Here is a 22182-nt window from a genome sequence, read left to right as displayed (position 1 = left end):
AAAACCATAAAACTCCAATTTCACCAACAATAATGTCACTTGTTAGTTCACTTGAGATTCCATGTCAAGGTTTGTGTTACTTACTACTCATAAAATATTTTTTATCTTGTCGACTTAGTAGTACCATACATTCCTTCTTGAAACTTTCGCTCAAAACACGCTGGTCTTTTGGTGATCCTGAAAACCAAAAAGAATCCGCAGGTTCTAGACCATAGGTGTCAAACTCCGGTCCTCGAGGGCCGCAGTCCTGCAGGTTTTGGAGGTTTCCCTCTTCCAACACAAGCTGATTCCAATTAACAGGATCGTTATCAGGCTTATGCAGTGCTTACTGATGAGCTGATCATATATCAACTGTGTTGGAGAAGGGAATCTTCCAAAACCTGCAGGACTGCGGCCCTTGAGGATCGGAGTTTGACACCTATGTTCTAGACCGTTCTCTGTTCAGGCTGAAGTGCCCTGGAACGCCCTAGCCATGGAAATGACAGCCACTACCTCAGTAGAAATGTTTAAATCTTGATTCAAGAACTATGTTCATACTCTTGCATTTAGTTAAGCTACATGTAAGCCTATTTTAGAACCACTTCCTCTCTCTCTCGCCCCCTCTTCTCCAGCTCGGAGACGGGGCGAGGTGGGCCACCTTCCTGGAGGCAATGCTATGGAGAATTCTGCAGTGACTGATCGGAGGATCCACTTCTCCAAAGGTGTCTTCCTACAGTGCTTCGTCTTATTAACTGGACTCTCGCGCTGTTCTAGTTAACATTGTAAAGTACCAAATTATGTGTTAAATGTTGCCCACTCGGCATCCATCCAAATAAGATCTCAACTACTGTTTACTTTACCTATCATTGTCCTTTATACATTGTGCCATCATCCACAGGATAAAAAACAGCCTGTTTTGACAAAAAAAGGAGTAGTAAGTGGCCTACAGCTATCACAATCCAATTATAGAGAATGAAAGTCAAAGGTCATTAGAAGAAGAAATACTCATGCTGAGTACAGATGCCTGGAAAATCGACTTGGTTACAGAACGTTTATTTGCACTTTGTTACTTCCCAGCATTGGCAAGAGACGGGTTGCATCCTGGACCAAAGCCGACCTGGCCTGGCCACCAGCCAGGCACAAGCACAAGCACAAGCTCTGTTCAGTATTAATAATGACATTATAGCATGTTGAAAAATGAGACGCCAACAGATATGCGACCCAAATCTTGACAATAGGCCTTCGTCTTTCATCATTAAAAACAGTTCTATTTGTTCCTTCTTGTTATAACTATGGTTAACATATAATGCATTCCCGGGTTACTTCTACTTCAATTATTTTCTATTGTTTCAATACAAACATCTATGCTTGACCATCATCTTCTTACAGATAGCATTTGACCACATCGTATTTTAGGAGTACAAAAGATGACGATGATGAAAATGATCAACAATTAACCTAGATCGCATTTAACAATATTTTTAATACTTTCTACAATGTTTAGGTGAATGTGGATCTGTATATGAAACATTTCAAAACTTTTTTTTTTAAAGATTATTATAGTGGAGCCAATCCCTAAGTGGTGTTAAAAACTAGCAGACGTCGACACTAATGGATGCGCGTAAAATCCAAACAAAGACAACACAGAACAAAGAAGTGATGAGGTCTGGTGAGGCGCCAACCAAAGGAAAGTGCTGGAGCCGGTCGTAAGCGGTCCCATTGTTCATCGTGGCGGGAGGGCCAGGTCACGCAAGGATGAGGATGATCAGGAACAAGTCATCAGTGGTACTCTCATGGATTTCAAAGCAATACAGTACACACCTACTGTGCTGTAGACTTGGTTATTATAAAAATAAGAAACAGCCTTCTGTGTCGAAAGGTAACACAATCTTTTTGTGGCAATAATATCGCCATATGAATATGTGGGGAAATGAGTGGGAAGGAAGTCATTAGGTATAGTAGGAGTGTTGATTTTTTTTTACTATTGTGCTATCAATGATTTGTTTTTATAAAAAAAATAAAAATAAACACTCTTTAAAGTATCAGCCATTTAATTAACTCAATTGGCTATCATTACCAACTAGAGCCTATATAAATATATCATAGTACGTGTTGATATTCCAATGAACAGAACGGACACAAAAAAATGAATATATAGTATATATATTAATTTATTTGCTCTTCAGAATTAACAAGACCATGGTGACTTTTAAACTTATGCAATATTTTTTTTACATTTCGACTGTAGATATATGCAGCACATGAAATAGGGAAATAAAATGTGTGACTTTTAATTGTCCTGAAATAATCTAAAAGGAAGTCTAGCAGCTGGTCTTTCAGGAAATTCTATGAGCTCAGAGAGATTGAGGATTGCTTAGTGTGGTGACTTGAAGGTGGAACTGAGAATCTCAGCTAGCGTCAGAGTGAGGCTGGTTCAAACCGGTATGCTGGTTAGCAAAACAAGCCTGAGAAGCTCGTGACGGGAGACAAAGAAACATATGTGATCTGTGTTTATGTTGTGTCATTTTTATTTAGTTAGGTTGTATTGATATTGTAAATTAAAAAAAAAAATGTGACTAAAATATACAATTAGTAAATCTGTAGTTTGAGTTTTGGTCTCAGAACATAGAATATCTGACAGCAACAGAAAGGAGAAAGGCAGACAAGTGGAGTCATTGAGGGCAAATGCTTGTTGTAAATAAATAACCGGGACTGTCCTAAACACACAAGTAAACTTTTGCTTTCAGCTTGGGCCTCTGAATACACAATAATTGACAACAGGCGAGAGGCAGAGAGAAGGGAGTGAAAGATGAAGATAAAGAGGCAACGCTGAAATTAGGTCAACAGTCACTCAGTCGCTGCCTTTGAGTGCGCTGCAATACTAACAAGGTTATAGAGATGAGAATTGAGCAAGTAAGCCGTCTTTTTCATGATCATCCCCTCCAGTTTGATGCAGTGGCACGTGGCACGTATTAGACAACATCCACGTGCGGTGGGTGTGCGGCATAGTCTCAGACTCAGCATTCTGTTGGCGGCGAGAGAAATATTAAACATGTTTTTCTTGTATCATTTGACATAAAATACATGGAATGGATACCAAACAACATATCCTCGTAACGTCCTTTTTTTTTTTTTTTACTGTGACACATTATGGCACAGTCTCCATTTTGTATACAAGATACTTGAGGTGTGATAACTTAGTCATTTATGAATATTTTTTTACTTCCAACCACTCAAAATGTTCAGTGGCATCAGACCTATCCATACATAGTTTTAAATTAATTAATAATGAATCTTGGTGCAAGCTTCCGGGAATCCACCTGGAGTGGAAGGTCACGAGAGGACAACCATACCTTCTGGCCAGGCTGGTAAGCAGGGGCTGGTGAACGCCAGCGATTCGCCAGTCTCCGATTTCGAGCCGCTGTGCGTGTGGGAGCTGTACGAGCCTCACACCAGACTCTGCGGGCACGCCAGAGACTTTCCTGCACAGAGGGAACTGCCACGTTGGCCTCCTGGGCTGGGAAAAGTGGGGGTTGGAAAACATTAGAGGCCATTAATGGAGACATACCAGTGGCGGAGCAAACCAGAAAGTGGTGGGCATACTCGACCCATGGAAGGTGAGTTGACCAAGAAACTGGGTTCCGAGAGATTACACGATGTAGAGCCGCCAGCAGGTCCTGATTCACCCGCTCAGTCTGGCCGTTTGTTTGAGGGTGGTCACCCGATGACAGGCTGGCTGATACCTCCAACACCTGGCAGAAGGCCTTTCAAACACGGGAGGAGAATTGTGGACTTCTGTCTGACACAATGCCTTTCGGAATGCCATGGAGTCTAAAAACGTGCTGAATAAGTAGATTGGCAGACTCGGGAGTATGGTAATATAGGTAAGCTTTGAAAAAACGGTCAACAATTGTTACCTTCTGACAGAGGCAGACCTGTGACAAAATCCACAGCAATGTGTGACCAAGACGGATGAAGAATAGGGAGGGGGCGAAGAAGGCCAGCTGGGGCACGATGAGACGCTTTATTGCGGGCACAGACTGAGCAGGCGGAGACATATTCTTTGGTGTCTGCATGCACGGATGGCCACCAGAAGCGCTGCTGAAGGAGAACCAGGGTACAGTGAACACACGGATGGCAAGAAACTTTGGAATCATGTCCCCACTGAAGCACAGAGGATAGCCTCCTCTGTGGGCTCCATGACTGGAGGTGCGAACTGACGTGATTTTACATTCCTTGAACCAAGGCGGTAGGTTAGGGTGAGGTTGAATCGAACAAGGAAAAGAGCCCACCGAGCCTGGCGTGAGTTGAGTCTGCGAGCAGAATGGAGATAAGACAAGTTCTGATGGTCAGTCCATACCACAAATACGTGAGATGCCCCCTCCATCCACTGCCTCCATTTTTCAAGTGCCAGAACCACCGCTAGTAGCTCTCTGTTCCTCACATCAGTGTTCCTTTCTGCTGAGAATAGCCAGCATGAGAAGAACGCACAAGGGTGCATCTTTTGGTCCAAACTGGAGCGTTGTGAAAGGACTGCCGCCACCCCGGTGTCCGAGGCGTCCAACCTCCACCATGAATTGAGCTGTAGGATCAGGATGAGACAAGACAGGAGCAGAGGAAAACAAGCACTTCATCTTTCCAAATGCTGCCTCAGCTGCAGGTGACCATACAAAGGGAACCTTGGTAGACGTTAGCTGGGTTAGTGGTGTAGCTACTTTACTATAGTCGCGAATAAAACTGCGGTAGGGATTAGCAAACCCTAGAAATCTCTGCAGTTCTTTTCTAGTAGGAGTGGGCCACTGCCTGAACCTTGGCAGGGTCTGACCTGATTTGCTCCTTTTCCACTACGAAACCCTGGAAGCTTATGGAAGAGACGTGAAATACACACTTTTCACTTTTGACATCCAGTCTGTTTTCTAACAGTCGCTGTAGCACCAGTTTGACATGCTGGATATGCTTTTCGAGTGTGCGGGAAAAAATGAGAATGTCATCAAGGTAAACGAACACAAACCGGTCGAGCATGTCTCGTAGGACATTATTTATGACAGCTTGAATAAACAGCAGGTGCATTTGTGAGCCCAAAAAGCATAACCAGGTACTCAAAGTGCCCTATAGGAGTGTTGAAAGCAGTCTTTCACTCAACCCCCTCTTGTTCTAACCAAGTGGTAGGCATTGCGGAAGTCCAACTTGGAAAAGATGGCTGCTTGATGGAGGGGGCCAAAGGCTGAGTCAATGAGTGGAAGGAGATACTTGTTCCTCACCATGATGTTGTTCAAACCCCTGTAGTCAATACAGGGTCGAAGGGTCTTATCCTTTTTGTCGACAAAAAATAATCTGGCCCCCATTGGGGACGACGAAGGATGAATGAGTCCATGCAGCAAGGGAGTCTGCAATATAAACCTCAGGCCTCGAAAGGGCAAACATCTTGCTGGAAGGGTAGGGGACGCCAGGGAGCAAGTCAATAGCACAGCCATGAGGTCGGTGAGGCGGGAGAGACGATGCATGAAACTTGCAATGAAACTTGTTGCCAGGACACAGTACCTTTAAGATGCATGTGATTAGGGGAGGGCGGCTCAGCAGATGTATGGCTCACCAGTGCGCCTCCTTTAACTGATGAGCGTGCTCTTTTAGTAGAAAGGGACATTGCACTCTGAGGTGGCCAGCCTGGCCACAGTAGAAACTGAGCCTTTGTTGGAAACGGTGTTGACGCTCTTCAGGTGTTGGCTTAATCCTCCCAAGCTGCATGGGTTCCTCAGAGCTGGCGGTAGAAGGTGTCAGTAGTGGAGGAGTTCTGGAAGGAAGTGGCAGGAGGGATGGTGGCTGCTGTCGTAGAGACGTGGGCCGAGAAGGATTAACAGGGACACTCTGCCTAGCTGCTCTTTCCCTGCGTTTCTCACGGAGGCGGTTGTCCAAGCGAATAGCTCTCGTCACAAGAAGCTAACTCGTCCTTTAACTCCTCACTTAACTCCTGTAGAAAAAACTCTTGTAATGCAGCCTCGTTCCACCTGCTCTCTGCTGCGAGAATGCGGAAATCAATTGAGTACGTGGTCAGAACCCTGACGTAGAAAAAGAAGCCTATTAATGGCCTCCTTTCCTTTGATCGGATGGTCAAAGACCTTGAGCATTTCAGCAGTGAACAACTCGTAGTCGCTACAAACTGGTGAATTCGTTTAGGCAAAGGCTACAGCCCAAGCTGATGCTTTATCGGACAACAAACGCATAATAAATGTTATTTTGGAACCATCAGTGGCATAAGTGGAGGGCTGCTGATTAAACACAAGAAAACACTGGTGAATAAACTTACTAAATTGCCCTGAAATTCCTGAGTACCTGACAGGGGTTGGAATTAAAGGTTCCCGGAGAAGGGTGGGCAGGGTTGTTGGAGGAACAGGAGCGGGAGGAGCCGGAGCCTGGGGCATGGAGAGCTGGGTGGCAACCTGGTCCAAGCGTCTGTCAAACTGGGGCATACTGTTGTTGAGTTTGCTGAGGGAGTCCATGATTTTTTGAAGGGCCTTTTCATGCAGCCCGACTCATGCTCCTTGAGAGGCCAAAGCCTGCCAGATATTATCCCTCTCTGCGGGGTCCATGTTGGCCAGATAATTCTGTTACGGATTATCTGGGTTGGATCTCGGAATGCAGAGATGGCAACAAGTGTTAAAAAATGAGTAACAGTTTATTTGCTGAGGTCTGGTAAGAAAAAACTAAAATAGACTCAGGAGGCAGGCAATCAGGCAGTGAGTGGGCGGGCTGGCTGGAGAAGCTTCACGACAAAAACGGTATCAAAAAAACAAAGGTCCAGGGTAAAACAGGTTACAAAAACTTTGTGGGGACATCAGGTATAATGCTAAACTAGTAACACTGGAAGATATACTGTGTAGTACTAACGGATGAGCTAGAATTATCTGGCACCATCCTTCTGCTTCTTCTTCTTCTTCAGTGTCTTCAGTGTTGCACTCGTTTTAGTTTTTTTACTGAACCAAGTTAAACCACCATTTCAATTAGTACATTTTGTATGCACGGGAAGCACATCTATGTGAATTTCTTGTTCATTGGTCTCGGCAAGTTCTTCTTTGGTTCAGCTGCAGCGGACGAGACACCAACCCAAAGAAGACCTTGCTAAATAAGTTTCATTTTATTGTTTTTAATTAAATCTTATCTATACACGATTAGATTTTTTTTTACATTTATCATTATTATTACTATTATTATTAACTGTGTTATAATCATTATCAACAGCACTTTGTCACAACTGTATTTATTTATTTATTTTACCTGCTCTAGAAATAAAGTTGAGTTATCTTGAATTGAGAATTTTTTGGGCCGGAGGAAAATAAACTGCTAATTCATAAGAGCCACAAATCACTGTGTTTTCCTTAATAAAATCTTCTTGTTCTGGTTCAAATTTTCCACCAGTAAAAAGTGAAATGCCTCCTCTGGTTTTGTGGCAGCCAAACACAGCATTGCGTCAAATTCCATAATGACAGCCGTGGGAATTTCCAGAGCGCAACGTCAAAGGAAAATTGATCTATTGGCACTGCTTCATTGATAATAACCTGAGTAATTATTGTCAATGTTCCCTTATCAAGTTGGTTTCTCTGTTACAAAGATTTTATCAGTAAAAATTATGAAAACGATAACACTGAAAAAGGTTAGCAGGCTACTATGACTTGTATAAGCATTTGCTAGCCTGAATACAGATAAGAACTTGCTCCAAATACAATGATGCTGAAATGGATCATATTGCCTCCAGGCTTTTTTTTTTCCATATCCACTCCCACAGTCATCATTGATCATAAAGGTCATACCAGTGATTGAATGACATGTACTGTCCCTGGCTTGACTCTATCATCCAAATGTTTACTTCTCTGCAGAGGTAACCCCGGTGGGAGCCACATGAAAAAGTATCACTTTTCAAATGCTATTCTCTCAGCCCCTGTCCCTCAGAATTGTCATCACTTTTTCCTCCTGTTTACATTGTATCTACAGTGTATTTCTAATCTAATGCAAGTCATATTTCGCCACAATGTCAGGCCATTTGAAACCACCTGCAGGCTGGACAGCTGACAGACGGAGCAAACACTTTATGCATCATCCAAGTGCAGTCCTGAGTCTTTGAAGGGGACACGACGCGTTCACATAGAGGTCGCTTTAGAATCTAAAAACAGACAGGCACTGCTCCCTGGTGGTGGTATTGTGTGATGCAAACTATTTAACATGAACGTTTCCAAGTGCAGTTAACATTTTTCCCATAGTGATCAATTATAATTAAAGATTTCCACTAATGGGCAAAATTTTAGCCACCATAAAATCGTCATTATTTTATCATTACTACAGTATGTTAACTTAAGCCAATTACACACATACTGAAAATGGTCCAAACTTGAAGATTTTTGCTCCCTTGCAATCAAAGTCAGCAAAGGCCTAATACGAAGTTGTCTCCGAAAGATTATTCTAAGCAAATATCTTGCAGTGTGCGGTGTGTTGAGAGAAATACTTGAAACAGTCGGGCTGGCAGTTTTAAGTGAAACTTTCAGACTGTTCATACTATGACACTGACACTTTAAAAAGCTGCAAAATAGAAAGTTGAAGAAACTAAAAATCAAAAATTCTAAAACTATCTTAGTCTTATCAGCCTAAAACAGTGGAGATGTGTGTTGACAATCCTGAGGTGAGGATGAGGTCCAGTGTATGACCTTTGATTTGGGCGGGCTAAGAAATATGGTGATTTGAAATTCATGCAGTTGAAGAACATTTAAAAAATCAGCCAAATTCTTTCTCACCCTATTTACAAATGAATTGTACGGGGATGGAATGCTTTTTGTGGAAGAGATGGTGCGCCTGTGCTCACTCAGCCATGTCTCTGGTAAAAATAAATAAATAAACACGATCAGATCAAGTCATTGATAAGGACTTTTTAAAAGAGACCTTACAGTTTAAAACAACATAGTCCTGACCAACAATCAATTATGGCAACTCAGCAGAATGCTAAACTTCCCAATTGATGCTGCTGCTGCTGCTGCTGCTGCTGCTGCTGCTGCTGCCATTCTGCTGTGAGGGTTTGGAGGTGCCCGTAGGACATGGACCTGCCTTATGCTGCAACGCCCCAGAAGAGTCAGCCTTTTTCCATGTGAAGAGTGTTAGATTAAAAAAAAAACTATATGGCTGTTGATCATTCATCAGCAGGTAGGCTACTGTCTATTCAATGCAATTTATTAATCAGAATAAGGTAATGACAAAAAACATGCACTTGTCTTGTGCAATATGGGTCAATGCAGTAATACTAAATAGACCTACATACATACCCTATATTATACATATAGAGAATACCGAATTTATTTATAATGAAACGTTTTCCATTTTTAAATAGATGGTAGATCATTTTGACTTGGTGATTTTAGAATTTTTTGCATGCAGAAAAAGTGTGTGCACCCCTGGTGAGTGGTGACATGTCATGTCGTCAGCCACGACAGTTTGCATGGGTAATTTGCGCCCCCTTGTGTCAAGATATGAGATGCAAGGTGGAAAGTTGAAATATTATTATACAAGAACATCAGAGATGATTTTGAATCGTGGAAGGCCACGCGGCAACACTTTTAAAAAATAGCACGTTAACGTAAAGAAAGAAAGCATGCTGGGAAGGAAGGAAAAGAAAAGCTGGGCGGAGTGGAGGTCAAGGAAGCACTTAAGGGTAGTGATGGGCAAATGAAGCTTTTGTGAAGCACTGAACCACTTGAGCCAATTGTTTTGAAAATAGGTTCATTACGCGAAGCTTCAGTTACAGTGACCTCTACTGGTAAACTGCAAGGCTGCAGTGAATTTAAAGCATCTTTGCTTTGAAAATTCTTTGATGGACTCACACTAGGACTGAATAGCATGTTCTATTGACAAATAAAGACTGATGAATGTGTGTATTTTGTTATTGAGGAGAAAGTGCTGGTAAAATATGGCATAGGTTGGGTGTGCTTGTGTAACTGACAGGGGGTCATGGGGGACACTCAAAGATTTTTATTGAGGTACATTATTTTTTCCACTTTTTTTGGATTGAGCCGGTTTCTTTTTTTGCTCACAACTTCTCCACATTTAGAGAAAACTCGCTCGCACGGGACCGACGATGCTGGCGTGCATCATATTACATATACTGTTTCTACACATGCACCTGACTGAGGTCAAATCAATTGAAGAAAGTAAAAAAGGTAAAGCCTATTTACATAAGCTTTACAACCAAACATTGGTTGTTCAGTGGTAAAATTATCACCTGCCACTCGGGTAACTCGGGTTCCATTCCCGTCCAAGTCAAAACGTATTTTATTTAATTTGCGCCTCGAAAAAAAAAATGCCCTTCGAAAAAATAAATCAATAAATAATTGTCCCCCGGGGATAATTAAAGTTTTTTTTCTGATTCTGATCTATACACATAACTTTAAACAGCCAGCACACCTACCTTATCAGGAGTGATCAGATTGAAGTGTTCCACATTTCAGAACGACCTCTCTTCCTGGCTGGCTCCATGAATGACCAAATGTAACAACGCAAGGCAATGACAATTCAACAGCACCAACAACACACCGACAACCCACGAATAGTACATTGTTTAGAGCGGTCATAAAGGGTTGACGCTCAAATTCAAAACTGTTTCAACCTGTCACCTGTCAGAATCGAGAATCACGTGATTGGACCGCGAACCAGGCATGTGATTCATTCGGGCAACAAATCAGTCGCTGCTTCGGACGTCATATGTCACGTGATTTTTTCCCGCACCAAAAGAAGCTTTGAAGCAGTGGTTCTATGGAATTGTAGTTCAGGGTTTGAAGCTTGTATCGAAGCTTCAGTGTCGCGCTGCCATCACTGCCTGTCGGCACGTTGAGCACCACCCTGTTCTTGTTTAATTAGTAAAACCCTTTTGTTTTGGACTTTACCTCGGCCTCCACACACTTGGGTCCAAAACCACAGCCAGCCGTGACAGAATACTGTTGACAAGTCTGGCAATGCAATTCATTACATTGTAATGGCTGAGTATTCCGAATATTTTTATCCATACAGTGCAACCGAAAATGTCCATACTGAAGTTGTGTAATCACTTACAAAAGTCGTGCAGCTGATGCGTAAATTCTGGTCAAAGGAGATGAAAGTCATGTGCTCGGGCACTTTCTTCCTCAACACAATAAGACGCATGAGCAAGAAGTTGGAACCCTCAGTTATAAGACCTCTTAGGGCAGCCATGGAATATGAAACACTGTCTCTTGTCACCTCCTGGACGCACAAAAAAAACACATACACAGAGCATCTTATTAAGTGGGCCAGAAATTGAGTTGAATTATATTGCACCAAGATATTGGTATCTGGGCCTAAAGAGGGGATTTATCTGACTAAATCTACCTAATAACATGAATTATAGAAGCCATCATTAGGGTAGGTGCCACAGACTTCCGGGTTTCACACATCAGCGTCGTTTCCGGCCACTGATGGCCGCGTTCCAACACTCGCACCCCTGCACCCCCCAACCGGTCGTCTCAACTCTCTGAAATGCTTCGGACAACTGAGACAGACACACTACACACTCCCACCCATCGACGGAAACGCGCAACCGAGGGGCACAAAGGCGGAATTGCAAGAACTGTGACACGGCCCACACGTCACAAACAGGAACGGGAAACAAAGCTGATGAGTGAAAACCAAGAAGTCGGAAGTCCGCCTCCTCCGTGGCATATACCCCATACTATACAAAAGTGCAATATAACATGTACATCATCTGGAGCAGTTCGGAATCAACATTTACCTGATAACACGACAAAAACATTTTTAAAAATTAATGTTTTGCTGTGTGAAATTGGCTGCAACATGTTTTGCTTAGACCAACCAATCACAATCAGCAGGTAGAAAAATGCTGATGTCATGGAGAGCCAGCACGTTGGTCTTGTGTAGACAAATGTGAAATCTGATTGATTGAAGAAACCGTTCCGTTGTTGGGTGTTTATTTTCCATTTCTGGCCCTAGGATGTTGAATATTAAATCTGATTGGTAAAGTGTTGGGAGCGTTACTTTAAAAAAGTAATTAGTTATAGTTACTCATTATTTGCTTTAAAAAGTAACTGAGTTAGTAATTGAATTACTTCATAATAAAAGTAACTCATTACCAGGCAAAGGTAACTATTTTCACTACTTAAAAAAGTTTTATATCAAACAATAATAATTATTATTATTATTATTATATTTCTATACAAGGAATTCAAATTACGTCCAGGCTGTATAAGGTGTTTTAATTTAATTTTGTGAGTATTTACGTCACACAAATGCCTCACTCAATAATATGACACATCATACAATAATAACAATAATAATAATAATAATAATAATAATAATAATAATAATACATTAAATTTGGAGCGGTGATGTATGTTCTACCACTGCCAGTTACTACAGCAATCAGAATAATAATACAAATAAAATAAATACTGGATAGATGGTGATTTGTGGCACATATGTCATCTATAGGTAACTTGTAGAAAGTCCCTAGCCAGTTGCTCCAGTGCTTGATGCTATCATGGTCAAAATCATAGCCATATCTACTACTATATTTACTCTTCAGAATCATCAGGTTCCACTTGATCTCTCTGAAAAACATATACTTTTGTACACTTTCAAATATGAGAGTATGGGGATATATCTTCAGTTTATAATTCTACACATATAAAGACGTGTTTGATGGTTGGTTTACGTCAGAAAACTGCCCAACTCTAGGCTTAACATGCATCATTCACATACAAATGTCACTCCATCGCCTCCATGAGTGTGAGCATATTTCTTTCAACACTTTTCACACGTTTAGCACTTGTGAAATAAGAGAAATACAATTGTTGGCGCTATTAACTCTTTGACTGCCATGGACGTTAAAAGACATCAAGTAAAAACCTACGGAGGGCCGCCAATGACGTTAAAAGACGTCATCCAATTTTTTTTTTTTTTTTTTTGAAACGGGTGGAGGAAAGCCTTGGCCAGCTGCTGTGAAAGTTTCAAGCAGATCTAGTTAGCCTAATGACTATTTTTGGCCCCTAGATGGCAGCAATGACTCTCTTTTGACAAGATTGGGTAGGCGTCAGTAGAAGACGTGAGGCGGAGCTAGAGGGGACAATGGCTGGGGAATGGAAGAAAACATGGCGACCGGTTGCAAGCAGCTCACGGTCGAGCAGTTTTTTTCAAAGACGAAAAGCATCGACCAACGCTAAAGAGCACATTGATGACGACGATGATCATCATCGATGATGATGATGGTGACTGCGAGGTTGGAAGCATTGACGCGGCAGTAGAAGACGTGAGGCGGAGCTAGAGGGGACAATGGCTGGGGAAGGGAAGAAAACATGGCGACCGGTTGCAAGCAGCTCATGGTCGAGCAGTTTTTTTCAAAGATGAAAAGCATCGACCAACGCTAAAGAGCACATTGATGACGCCGATGATCATCATCGATGATGATGATGATGGTGACTGCGAGGTTGGAAGCATTGACGCGGCAGTAGAAGACGTGAGGCGGAGGTAGATGGCTGAAGAAGCGAACAATGGCGACCGGTTGCAAGCAGCTCACACTTGGGAATTTTTTTCAAAGACGAAAGGCATCGACCAACGCTAAAGAGCACATTGATGACGACGATGATCATCATCGATGATGATGATGATGGTGACTCCGAGGTTGACGCTGAAGTTGCAAGCGTTGACGCGGCGGCTATGACGACGTCATAAAGGTTCACCGGCAAGCGATGCTAACACCGGAAAACGCGGAGCACAACCGAGCACGCTCAGGCGGACGTTCAATCGGACGACGAAGAGTGCCCCGAGTCCAATGCATATTCATCGGAGGAGTGGGTACAGTCTGCTACTTGCTATTCCCCGGAAAAAAAGGCCGTCAAGAAAGTGTAATGTCTGCACGCGAAAGGAGCCATCGCAAGTGAAACTAATCTGTTGTGCAAATCCTGCTGCGTCTCCTTGCACGCATGGGAGCGTTACAAAAAGAAAAACTGTATTTGAAACATCCACATAATTGTAAATACTACCACAGTTGCACACATTTGTAAATAGTTTGCGAAATTGTTTTGTCAAATTGTTACACTGTTGAATGGAAATAAACGTATTTTGCAACCAAAAAACATTTTTTCATTGTTGGTGATAGCGTTTTACAGAAGTAAAGCACTATTTAGGTGTTTGTGGCATCATTCATGGACAAAAAGAAGTGTACAATTCACTAGAGTGCATGAAATAACATCGTTTCACAAAAAGCTCTTTTTCTCCGCTTTTTTTTTCAAAACAGAGCATTTCAGTGAAACTAACCATTTTCTATTGTTGATTACTGAAGAACGGAATAAGGTAGAAACAAACTTTTTTTTCTGATGAAAGATGAGAGTTCAATCTTTCATTTGGTAGTATGGTAGTATGTGTGTTTCCATAGTCCAAACACAACATTTTCTGTGGACCTTGAAAGATCAGTCAAAATGCTTAAATCGGCTGGCACTGGCGACATCCCGTTTCTGAAACGTCTGGCAGTCAAAGCGAGCGTGTCGCTATGACTTATCGGTATCATTATCGCTGTTATGGTGCTTGTGGAGTCGCAATATGGTTCTTATTGGAACAGAATTGTCAACAAATCGCTCCTCATGGCGGCCCTTTTTTATTTTATTTTTTATTTTATTTAAGATCATTCTTGTCAAAGTTATCAAACCAGTTCCAGGCGAGGACTTGGACTCTTTGCTAAAATGGTAAAATATGCTAAGCCTTAAGGTCCAGAAGGAAGAAAGACGACATGTCCGTCACGTCGTGACACCCTTCCTGCGGCGCCTCCAAAATAAAAGTCACTATATATTTCAGCTGTCAAGACACTTTTATTGGGACAAAGTCCGACAACAACAGTGCCTCTAACTGTGCGCAAATGACATTTTCAGAGTCTTTCACCGCAAAAAGTCTTGTAAGCTTACTTCGAGCCTTGAATCTAATAAATAAATTTTAACACAACGCATTTCTCATACAACAACGATAACGTAATTAATTAGTTAGATTAGTCCCTTTATGACAAAAACTGAGTTACCAAACGCCGTTAGTTTAACCCCTGGGCGTTATTTGACCATTTTTTGGCTTTATGTTGGTTCTGACCAAGCCATTTCAAAATAAAATAACACCCAGGGGTTAAACGCCGTTATTCCCAACACTTGCAATACAGTATTGCTTAAGTTACATTACATTAGCCAGCACCACTTGAAGATCCTGAACATATTGCACATACAAGACTAGAAATAGTGCAGCCAATAGAAACACCACAAAATGAAAATAATAGACTGCTGTATATAAATGAATGCAAATGGAACAAATGTTATAATTTAGGCAGTATTTCACCTGTTATTTCTCAGACACATTCTGATCCTAAGTTCACCCTTGGTTTCACTTTGGTTGTAACTCACCTTTCCATCAGTGGTGACTTTATCGATCCTCATCTCTCCGTCACATTCCACCACGTGACACCGCTTATCCAAGCTAAAAAGAAATGCAAATGTCTTCAAAGATATCATGGGATGCATGTCATGAATGTGTTTCCTTTATCGCACTCAGTGACCTGCCTTGACATACTCGTGGTGGTCCTCCTCCAACACTTCTAGGTCAGCAGTTAGGTAGGCTAATATGGAAAACCAAAAAGAAAGGCACACTTAAATTACAATCACTTGCGCAGTCCAATAACATCTATCAGAAATGTGGCCTTGTTCTTGCATAGAGGTTTTTATCTTAACAAATTACTGCATGGGGCAAAATATTATAAACAGCTCAATTTGATGTAGTCACAGTTCTACAGGACTGCAAACTACAAGCACAAGTATAAACATTGTCAAATTAAAATCTCCCTAGATTAATCAAATTAATCTCCCCCATACTGAAAACTGAGAAGTGCACATTAATTGACATATTTCTTTGAACACACTGGCCAGTTGTTGACATTCTATAACACGTATAGTAATCATCTGTCAGACTAACAATAATCTAAACAATCATGCAGCAGTGAGAGTGTATGAATGATCAATAATAAACTTTATTAGCAGATATTAAGAGCCCCCATTGTTTTTTTGTGTGCTTAGATCGTGATGGCGTGTATCAGCTGGCTTTGGCAAAAATGTTAACGGCCAGAAAAATCGGGCAGGACCCCCTCACCTGTCACTGTCGTTCCACATGGGGAGTCGTCGATGGCCCCTTGGCTTTGTGCATGTACCAGCATACATGTTTGACGGGCTCGGTGGGCAAATTCCATTGACACGCAGAACCTCCCCAAGTCTCGACCCCCTTCCGACATGGTCACCAGAGAGTCCGCAAACACACATTTTGACAGCTCCACGGGCACTGGCAAAAAAAAGTGTCTTTGGGTATAAAACATCACCTGCTAATGTTTAGGTCAGAAGAACTAAGTGATGATGATGAGCTCGACCAAAATATTATCATCATCAGCGTGGAGCAGGAGAGTACTTTGAGCATGAGACTCAAACCAAGTGGAAGTGTCAACAGTACTACTACCATTTTATTTTATTTTTTTCCCATGTACAGCACGTTATTTTATTTTTCAAAAACCCAATTTGGTTCTAATTAACTTTGAAGTACATGTATTTAATTTTTAAGACTCCCTTGTTTTTAAACATTTATTGAACATTTTTTACTTAATATAATGCGCAATACATTTAATTGAATAATTTTTCAAGTAGGGCCTCTTGTTTTATTATTTTCCTATAGTGTGCCATTTTGTAAATCCTCAAAACACATACGGTGGCTCACAATAATAAATATACAACAGAAATAAAACTTCTGCCTCATTTTTACCTAACACTGTGATTTACTGCAGTACTTTATTAGTTGAGATTTCATTCCGATTCTGGACGGACCGATCATACATAGTGCCTGATCGTGGTTTGAGCATGTCAACAAGTGCCAAAAACAGGTGGTGGATGTCCTCAGGCGTGCACACACTTCGTGTATAAAGTATACGCTAAGATCGCCCGTGAACTCACCAATACTGGACAAGAATGCCACAGCTTCTTCGGAGGCCACCATTTCTGAACCGTGCTTGTCTTCTTTGGTCGCCGCTGAAGGGAGAAGAGCTGGAGCCTCCACATCCTGGGGTTCCTCCATTATTGTCCTGTGTTGAAAACAGACTTTGTACCCGTGCTGGGAAGGATGAAAACGTTAACAATGTAATAAGACGGGCGAATGTTACGCCACACAACTAGTCGACATTGTATGCAGGTCTTTTCTCGGTCGTAAATCCTGCTTTGTTTCAGAAAACAGACGACAGATGAGTTGTCAAGGCAACCGGGGCTCGAGTGCCGTATCTACTGCAACACCAGTTGAACAAATCTCGTTTTTTTATTTTATTTCGTAAATCCTGCTTTATGTTTCAGAAAACAGACGACAGACGAGTTGTCAAGGCAACCGGGGCTCGAGTGCCGTATCTACGGCAACACCAGTTGAACAAATCTCGTTTTTTTTTTTTTATTCGTAATTAATCGCAGGACTTCACTAGGTAACTTTAAGGGATTTACCAAAAAAGAGAAAGTTATTTCAGTAATAATGGATGACATCTTTTTTATTATATTTACAGAGTGAGTAATACTAGTGTAAATGTAAGAAAAAAAGACAAACTATATACCAATGTTTTGAGTGTTTTGGCACACACAATAATTATAAGAAAGTATTTACCAATACAAATAGATCACAAAATTATAGATTTAAAATCACTGCCATTGTAATTACCTTTAATATTAAACATGGAAAATGTAATTTAAAAATGATATAAGGCACAATGCATATTAATAGACAATTACCGGTAAACATGCCAGATTATAGCTGTCAGATAGTTTAAATCTGCAGCCCCTTGTCAGGTTGATGTAACATTTTATATACAAAATCCATTTCAAAATAGGGTTAAGTCAGACACATACAACACAGGTACACCGATTTTTCGTTCATTCAGCGGTAAACATGATCTTTGCACCATTATTCATCTCTGCTATTCTCACCAGCACACTTGTGCTTCTTAGCTTCAGCCTTACTTGGGAATCTTTGACAACAAACTGAGCAGGCGAAAGGCTTCTCTCCAGTGTGGATTCTTGTGTGTATTTTTAAATATCCCTTCTGAGCAAATTTTTGACCACAAACTGAACAGGCAAAAGGCTTTTCTCCAGTGTGGATTCTCGTGTGGTCTTTTAAGTTTCCCTTCTGAGCAAAAGTTTGACCACAAACTGAGCAGGCAAAAGGCTTATCTCCAGTGTGGGTTCTCATGTGGCTTGCTAAGTGTCCCTTCTGAGCAAAATTTTGACCACAAACTGAACAGGCAAAAGGCTTCTCTCCAGTGTGTGTTTTAGTGTGTTTTTTTAAGTCTCCCCTGTGAGCAATTTTTTTACCACAAACTGAGCAAGTAAAAGGTTTCTCACCAGTGTGTGTTTTGGTGTGTTTTTTTAAGTGTCCCCTTTGAGCAAAAGTTTGACCACAAACTGAACAGGCAAAAGGCTTCTCTCCAGTGTGGGTTCTTGTGTGGCCTTTTAAGGTTCCCTTCTGAGCAAAAGTTTGACCACAAACTGAGCAGGCAAAAGGCTTCTCTCCAGTGTGGGTTCTTGTGTGCATTTTTAAGTGTTCCTTTTGAACAAAATTTTGACCACAAACTGGGCAGGTAAAAGGCTTCGCTCCAGTGTGGGTTATTGTGTGTATTTTTAAATGTCCCTTCCGAGCAAAATTTTGACCACAAACTGAACAGGCATAAGGCTTCTCTCCAGTGTGGATTCTTGTGTGTATTTTTAAATGTCCCTTGTGAGCAAAATTTTGACCACAAACTGAACAGGTAAAAGGCTTCTCTCCGGTGTGGGTTCTTGTGTGTATTTTTAAATGTCCCTTCCGAGCAAAATTTTGACCACAAACTGAACAGGCATAAGGCTTCTCTCCAGTGTGGGTTCTTGTGTGTATTTTTAAATGTCCCTTCCGAGCAAAATTTTGACCACAAACTGAACAGGCATAAGGCTTCTCTCCAGTGTGGATTCTTGTGTGTATTTTTAAATGTCCATTGTGAGCAAAATTTTGACCACAAACTGAGCAAGTAAAAGGCTTCTCTCCAGTGTGGGTTCTTGTGTGTATTTTTAAATATCCCTTCTGAGCAAAATTTTGACCACAAACTGAACAGGTAAAAGGCTTCTCTCCAGTGTGGGTTCTTGTGTGTATTTTTAAATATCCCTTGTGAGCAAAATTTTGACCACAAACTGAGCAAGTAAAAGGCTTCTCTCCAGAGTGGGTTCTTGTGTGTATTTTTAAATATCCCTTGTGAGCAAAATTTTGACCACAAACTGAACAGGTAAAAGGCTTCTCTCCAGTGTGGGTTCTTGTGTGTACTTTTAAGCTTTCCTTGTGAGCAAAATTTTGACCACAAACTGAGCAGGCAAAAGGCTTCTCTCCAGTGTGGATTCTTGTGTGTATTTTTAAGCTCCCCTTCTCAGCAAAATTTTGACCACAAACTGAACAGGCAAAAGGCTTCTCTCCAGTGTGGATTCTTGTGTGTATTTTTAAGTTTCCCTTCTCAGCAAAATTTTGACCACAAACTGAGCAGGCAAAAGGCTTCTCTCCAGTGTGGGTTCTCGTGTGCCTTGCTAAGTTTCCCTTCTGAGCAAAAGTTTGACCACAAACTGAGCAGGCAAAAGGCTTCTCACCAGTGTGTGTTCTTGTGTGTATTTTTAAGTGCCCCGCATGAGCACATTTTTTACCACAAACTGAGCATGCAAAAGGTTTGTCACCAGTGTGGCTGATCATATGTCTTCTCAATAGAGACTGGCAGCCAAAAGTTTGACCACACTGACAGCATTTCCACCTTGTGCTGGCAGCGTGACATGTCACATCACCGTCAGACTGTTCATAGTCATCGGTTTGAGGAGAGTGTAACGTGTCTTCGCCATCTGATATTCGAGCTAATATGCTGTCTGCTTGTGATCCTCCACGGTGGTCCTCGTCATCTTCTGTTGTTTGTTGTCTTGAGTTGCTGCTTGGAGACTCCGCCCCTTTGTTCTCTTCATATTGACATTCATCTTCACTCTTCAAATGGACACGAGTCACGGGCAACTCTGTGAAATGCTCCTCCTCTTTAATGTATGGCGGCAGCCGCTCCTCTTTTTTTATGTTGGGGGGCTGTGGCTGCTCCTCTTCTTTAACTTGAAGAGGCTTCAAATCCTCCTCCTCTTTCACACCAGGGAACTCTGGCTCCTGCCGCTCAGGACAAAGGTATTTTTCACTGACGTCTGCGGGACACAAGTTACACATGGTTTGGTAAAGACCGTTTATTGTGACGTTATGTGTTTTATATTTAAGATTATCACATGGGCCACCTGAGTGAAAGAGTAACAAAGCTGGCAAATGTTACGTATCTGTATTTTGTTCCAGAAATCACTCAACGTTACTCTGTAACCCCTGTAACGCTGATTGTTCCGCACATAAATATAGAAAATATTTCAAGTTGTGAAATCTGGCATTCATTGACAAAAAGCTAACAAATGCATGCATCTGCAAGAGCTGTACAACATCCTCGAGGAGTTGACGAACTTTTAATTATTCAAACTCTAGGGGGCAGCAAAGAAGAACAAATAAAGCCAGGGGAGAGAAATCAATTTAGCCAACAGTAAGTGCATGTCAAACCTAAATGGGTATTTTTAATTATTGTAATGGGCTTAGTGTCAATGTGCCATTAGCATAAATATGTGGCTATATGTAATATATTAGCTAATTCTATGCTAAGAAAAAAAAAGTGTTTTGATTTTTACTTAGTTACGATCAATGGTCCAACTAGTCACTTCTGTTTACAATATCAAATTATCTACTAGGCTTCCATCCTCCATTTTAGTTGTTGGTATGTCAACGAATCAAAAATAAAGAATAAACCTGCTGTCTTATATAATTCTTATAAGATTTACCATCAAAAATAGGAGCACCTATTCTTATCTGAGACATGTCCCAAAGCGACTTGAGAAAAACTGTAAACGTAAGGTAAAAAATGCCCGGATTAAGGATCCTTTCAAAATAGACATATTGTTGAAAAGTATTGATTAAATAAGTGACAAACCTGCTCTGTTCAACACAACTCGAGGCTGCTTGCAGAAAGCGTCCATCAGTTGACGTAGTCGCTCATTCTCTTCTTGTGCGCCACAAAGCTCCTCTTTGTACTTGACTTTCGTTATTGCCAACATTTTCACACGATATTCACGACACTTTTCGGTCACATTTGACGTCTGTTGAGCCAATATGTCGATAACAAACGCGTCTCCTTTTTTTCGGCGGCAAGCTAAGCTAAAATAAGCTAAAATAAGCTAAACAAAACCGAAAGATTTTGACAAAAACTGTGTGATACGAATGCAACCAGACACAAAATGGAGCAGTTTGGCTTCAATAGAGTAGTGACGGACGCACAGTGTCGATGTGTAAATTCGTATAGTACGAATTCAGAATGAATTATTACGAATTATAGTGAACCGCGTGTGGCTATGTAAAAGCAGCCTGGAATGGAGTATCGGTCACGTGAAATCTATTCTACGGCAACACCAGTTGAACAAATCTCGTGTCACGGGGTGGGGCATAACTTTATATAAACGTTTGAGCCTATGTTCATTTGGAGAATACATTTAGAAAAAAATCTTTGCATTTGGACGAGTAAGAACCATGTTTAGTTGCATCCATAAAAATATTGAGGGGTTTACCAGAAATATAAAGTTATTTCAGTATTAATTGTTACTAAACACTAAACAGACTGAAAGCCAGATAATTTGTGAATTTACGTCTACACGCACCAATGATGTGTGTTGGTGACGACCCTGAATTTTGAACTAGTGAACACTCCAAAGCAATGGAATTGGTTAGATTCTCTTTTTAGTCCAGAATTTATCCAACATGTCAACTGTACCACTCATTCATATGGCAATACATTGGACCTTGTTTTTACAAAAGGTGTCAATGCTGGCCTCTCATATCCTGCAAGTCCCTGTCTCTGACCACTTTTGTGTGTTTTTTAATCTGATTTTTCGATGCGCTGTGGGCCAAACCACCACTGTTTTCGTTATATAAACAACAACAAACAGTTCCTTTTAGCTCACCCTCCCTCTGTTTGTTAAACTTGACTCCATCTCCACTATGGGTATTATGTCTCCAGACCAGACGCAGTCTGGAGAC

The 22182-nt window shown here is 41.3% G+C and overlaps 2 protein-coding genes across 8 annotated transcripts; both read right to left on the bottom strand.

Moving 5' to 3' along the window:
- Positions 1 to 2132: 2132 nt before the first annotated feature.
- On the bottom strand, positions 2133 to 17444 carry LOC144048726 (uncharacterized). Of its 7 annotated transcripts, none has more exons than XR_013293412.1 (6): positions 17001 to 17444; positions 16156 to 16341; positions 15573 to 15628; positions 15417 to 15489; positions 3333 to 11229; positions 2133 to 3004 (listed from the first exon to the last, which is right to left on the bottom strand). XR_013293412.1 is itself a non-coding variant. In XM_077560980.1 (6 exons), exons 2-6 carry the CDS (start codon positions 4478 to 4480, stop codon positions 2827 to 2829), a joined length of 951 nt encoding a protein of 316 aa, XP_077417106.1. In that variant the 5' UTR covers positions 4481 to 11229; positions 15417 to 15491; the 3' UTR covers positions 2133 to 2826. The 7 variants fall into 7 exon arrangements, 4 of the variants coding, with proteins under 4 accessions (XP_077417106.1, XP_077417107.1, XP_077417108.1 ...); XR_013293411.1 differs by lacking the exons at positions 15573 to 15628; positions 16156 to 16341; positions 17001 to 17444 and having other exon boundaries at positions 3333 to 3461; positions 3548 to 3743; positions 3897 to 4292; positions 4424 to 11229; positions 15417 to 15491; XR_013293410.1 differs by lacking the exons at positions 15573 to 15628; positions 16156 to 16341; positions 17001 to 17444 and having other exon boundaries at positions 3333 to 3496; positions 3583 to 3743; positions 3897 to 4292; positions 4424 to 11229; positions 15417 to 15491.
- Positions 17445 to 17727: 283 nt separating this feature from the next.
- On the bottom strand, positions 17728 to 21561 carry LOC144048725 (uncharacterized). Its single transcript, XM_077560978.1, has 2 exons — positions 21083 to 21561; positions 17728 to 20264 (listed from the first exon to the last, which is right to left on the bottom strand). The coding sequence occupies exons 1-2, from the start codon at positions 21204 to 21206 to the stop codon at positions 17986 to 17988; spliced, it is 2403 nt and encodes an 800-aa protein (XP_077417104.1). The 5' UTR covers positions 21207 to 21561; the 3' UTR covers positions 17728 to 17985.
- Between the last annotated feature and the right edge of the window lie 621 nt (positions 21562 to 22182).

This window comes from Vanacampus margaritifer, chromosome 3, assembly GCF_051991255.1.
Source record: "Vanacampus margaritifer isolate UIUO_Vmar chromosome 3, RoL_Vmar_1.0, whole genome shotgun sequence".
Taxonomy (NCBI): domain Eukaryota; kingdom Metazoa; phylum Chordata; class Actinopteri; order Syngnathiformes; family Syngnathidae; genus Vanacampus; species Vanacampus margaritifer.
Note: the sequence above shows the minus strand (reverse complement) of the source record. Positions and strands in the feature narration are given on the sequence as shown.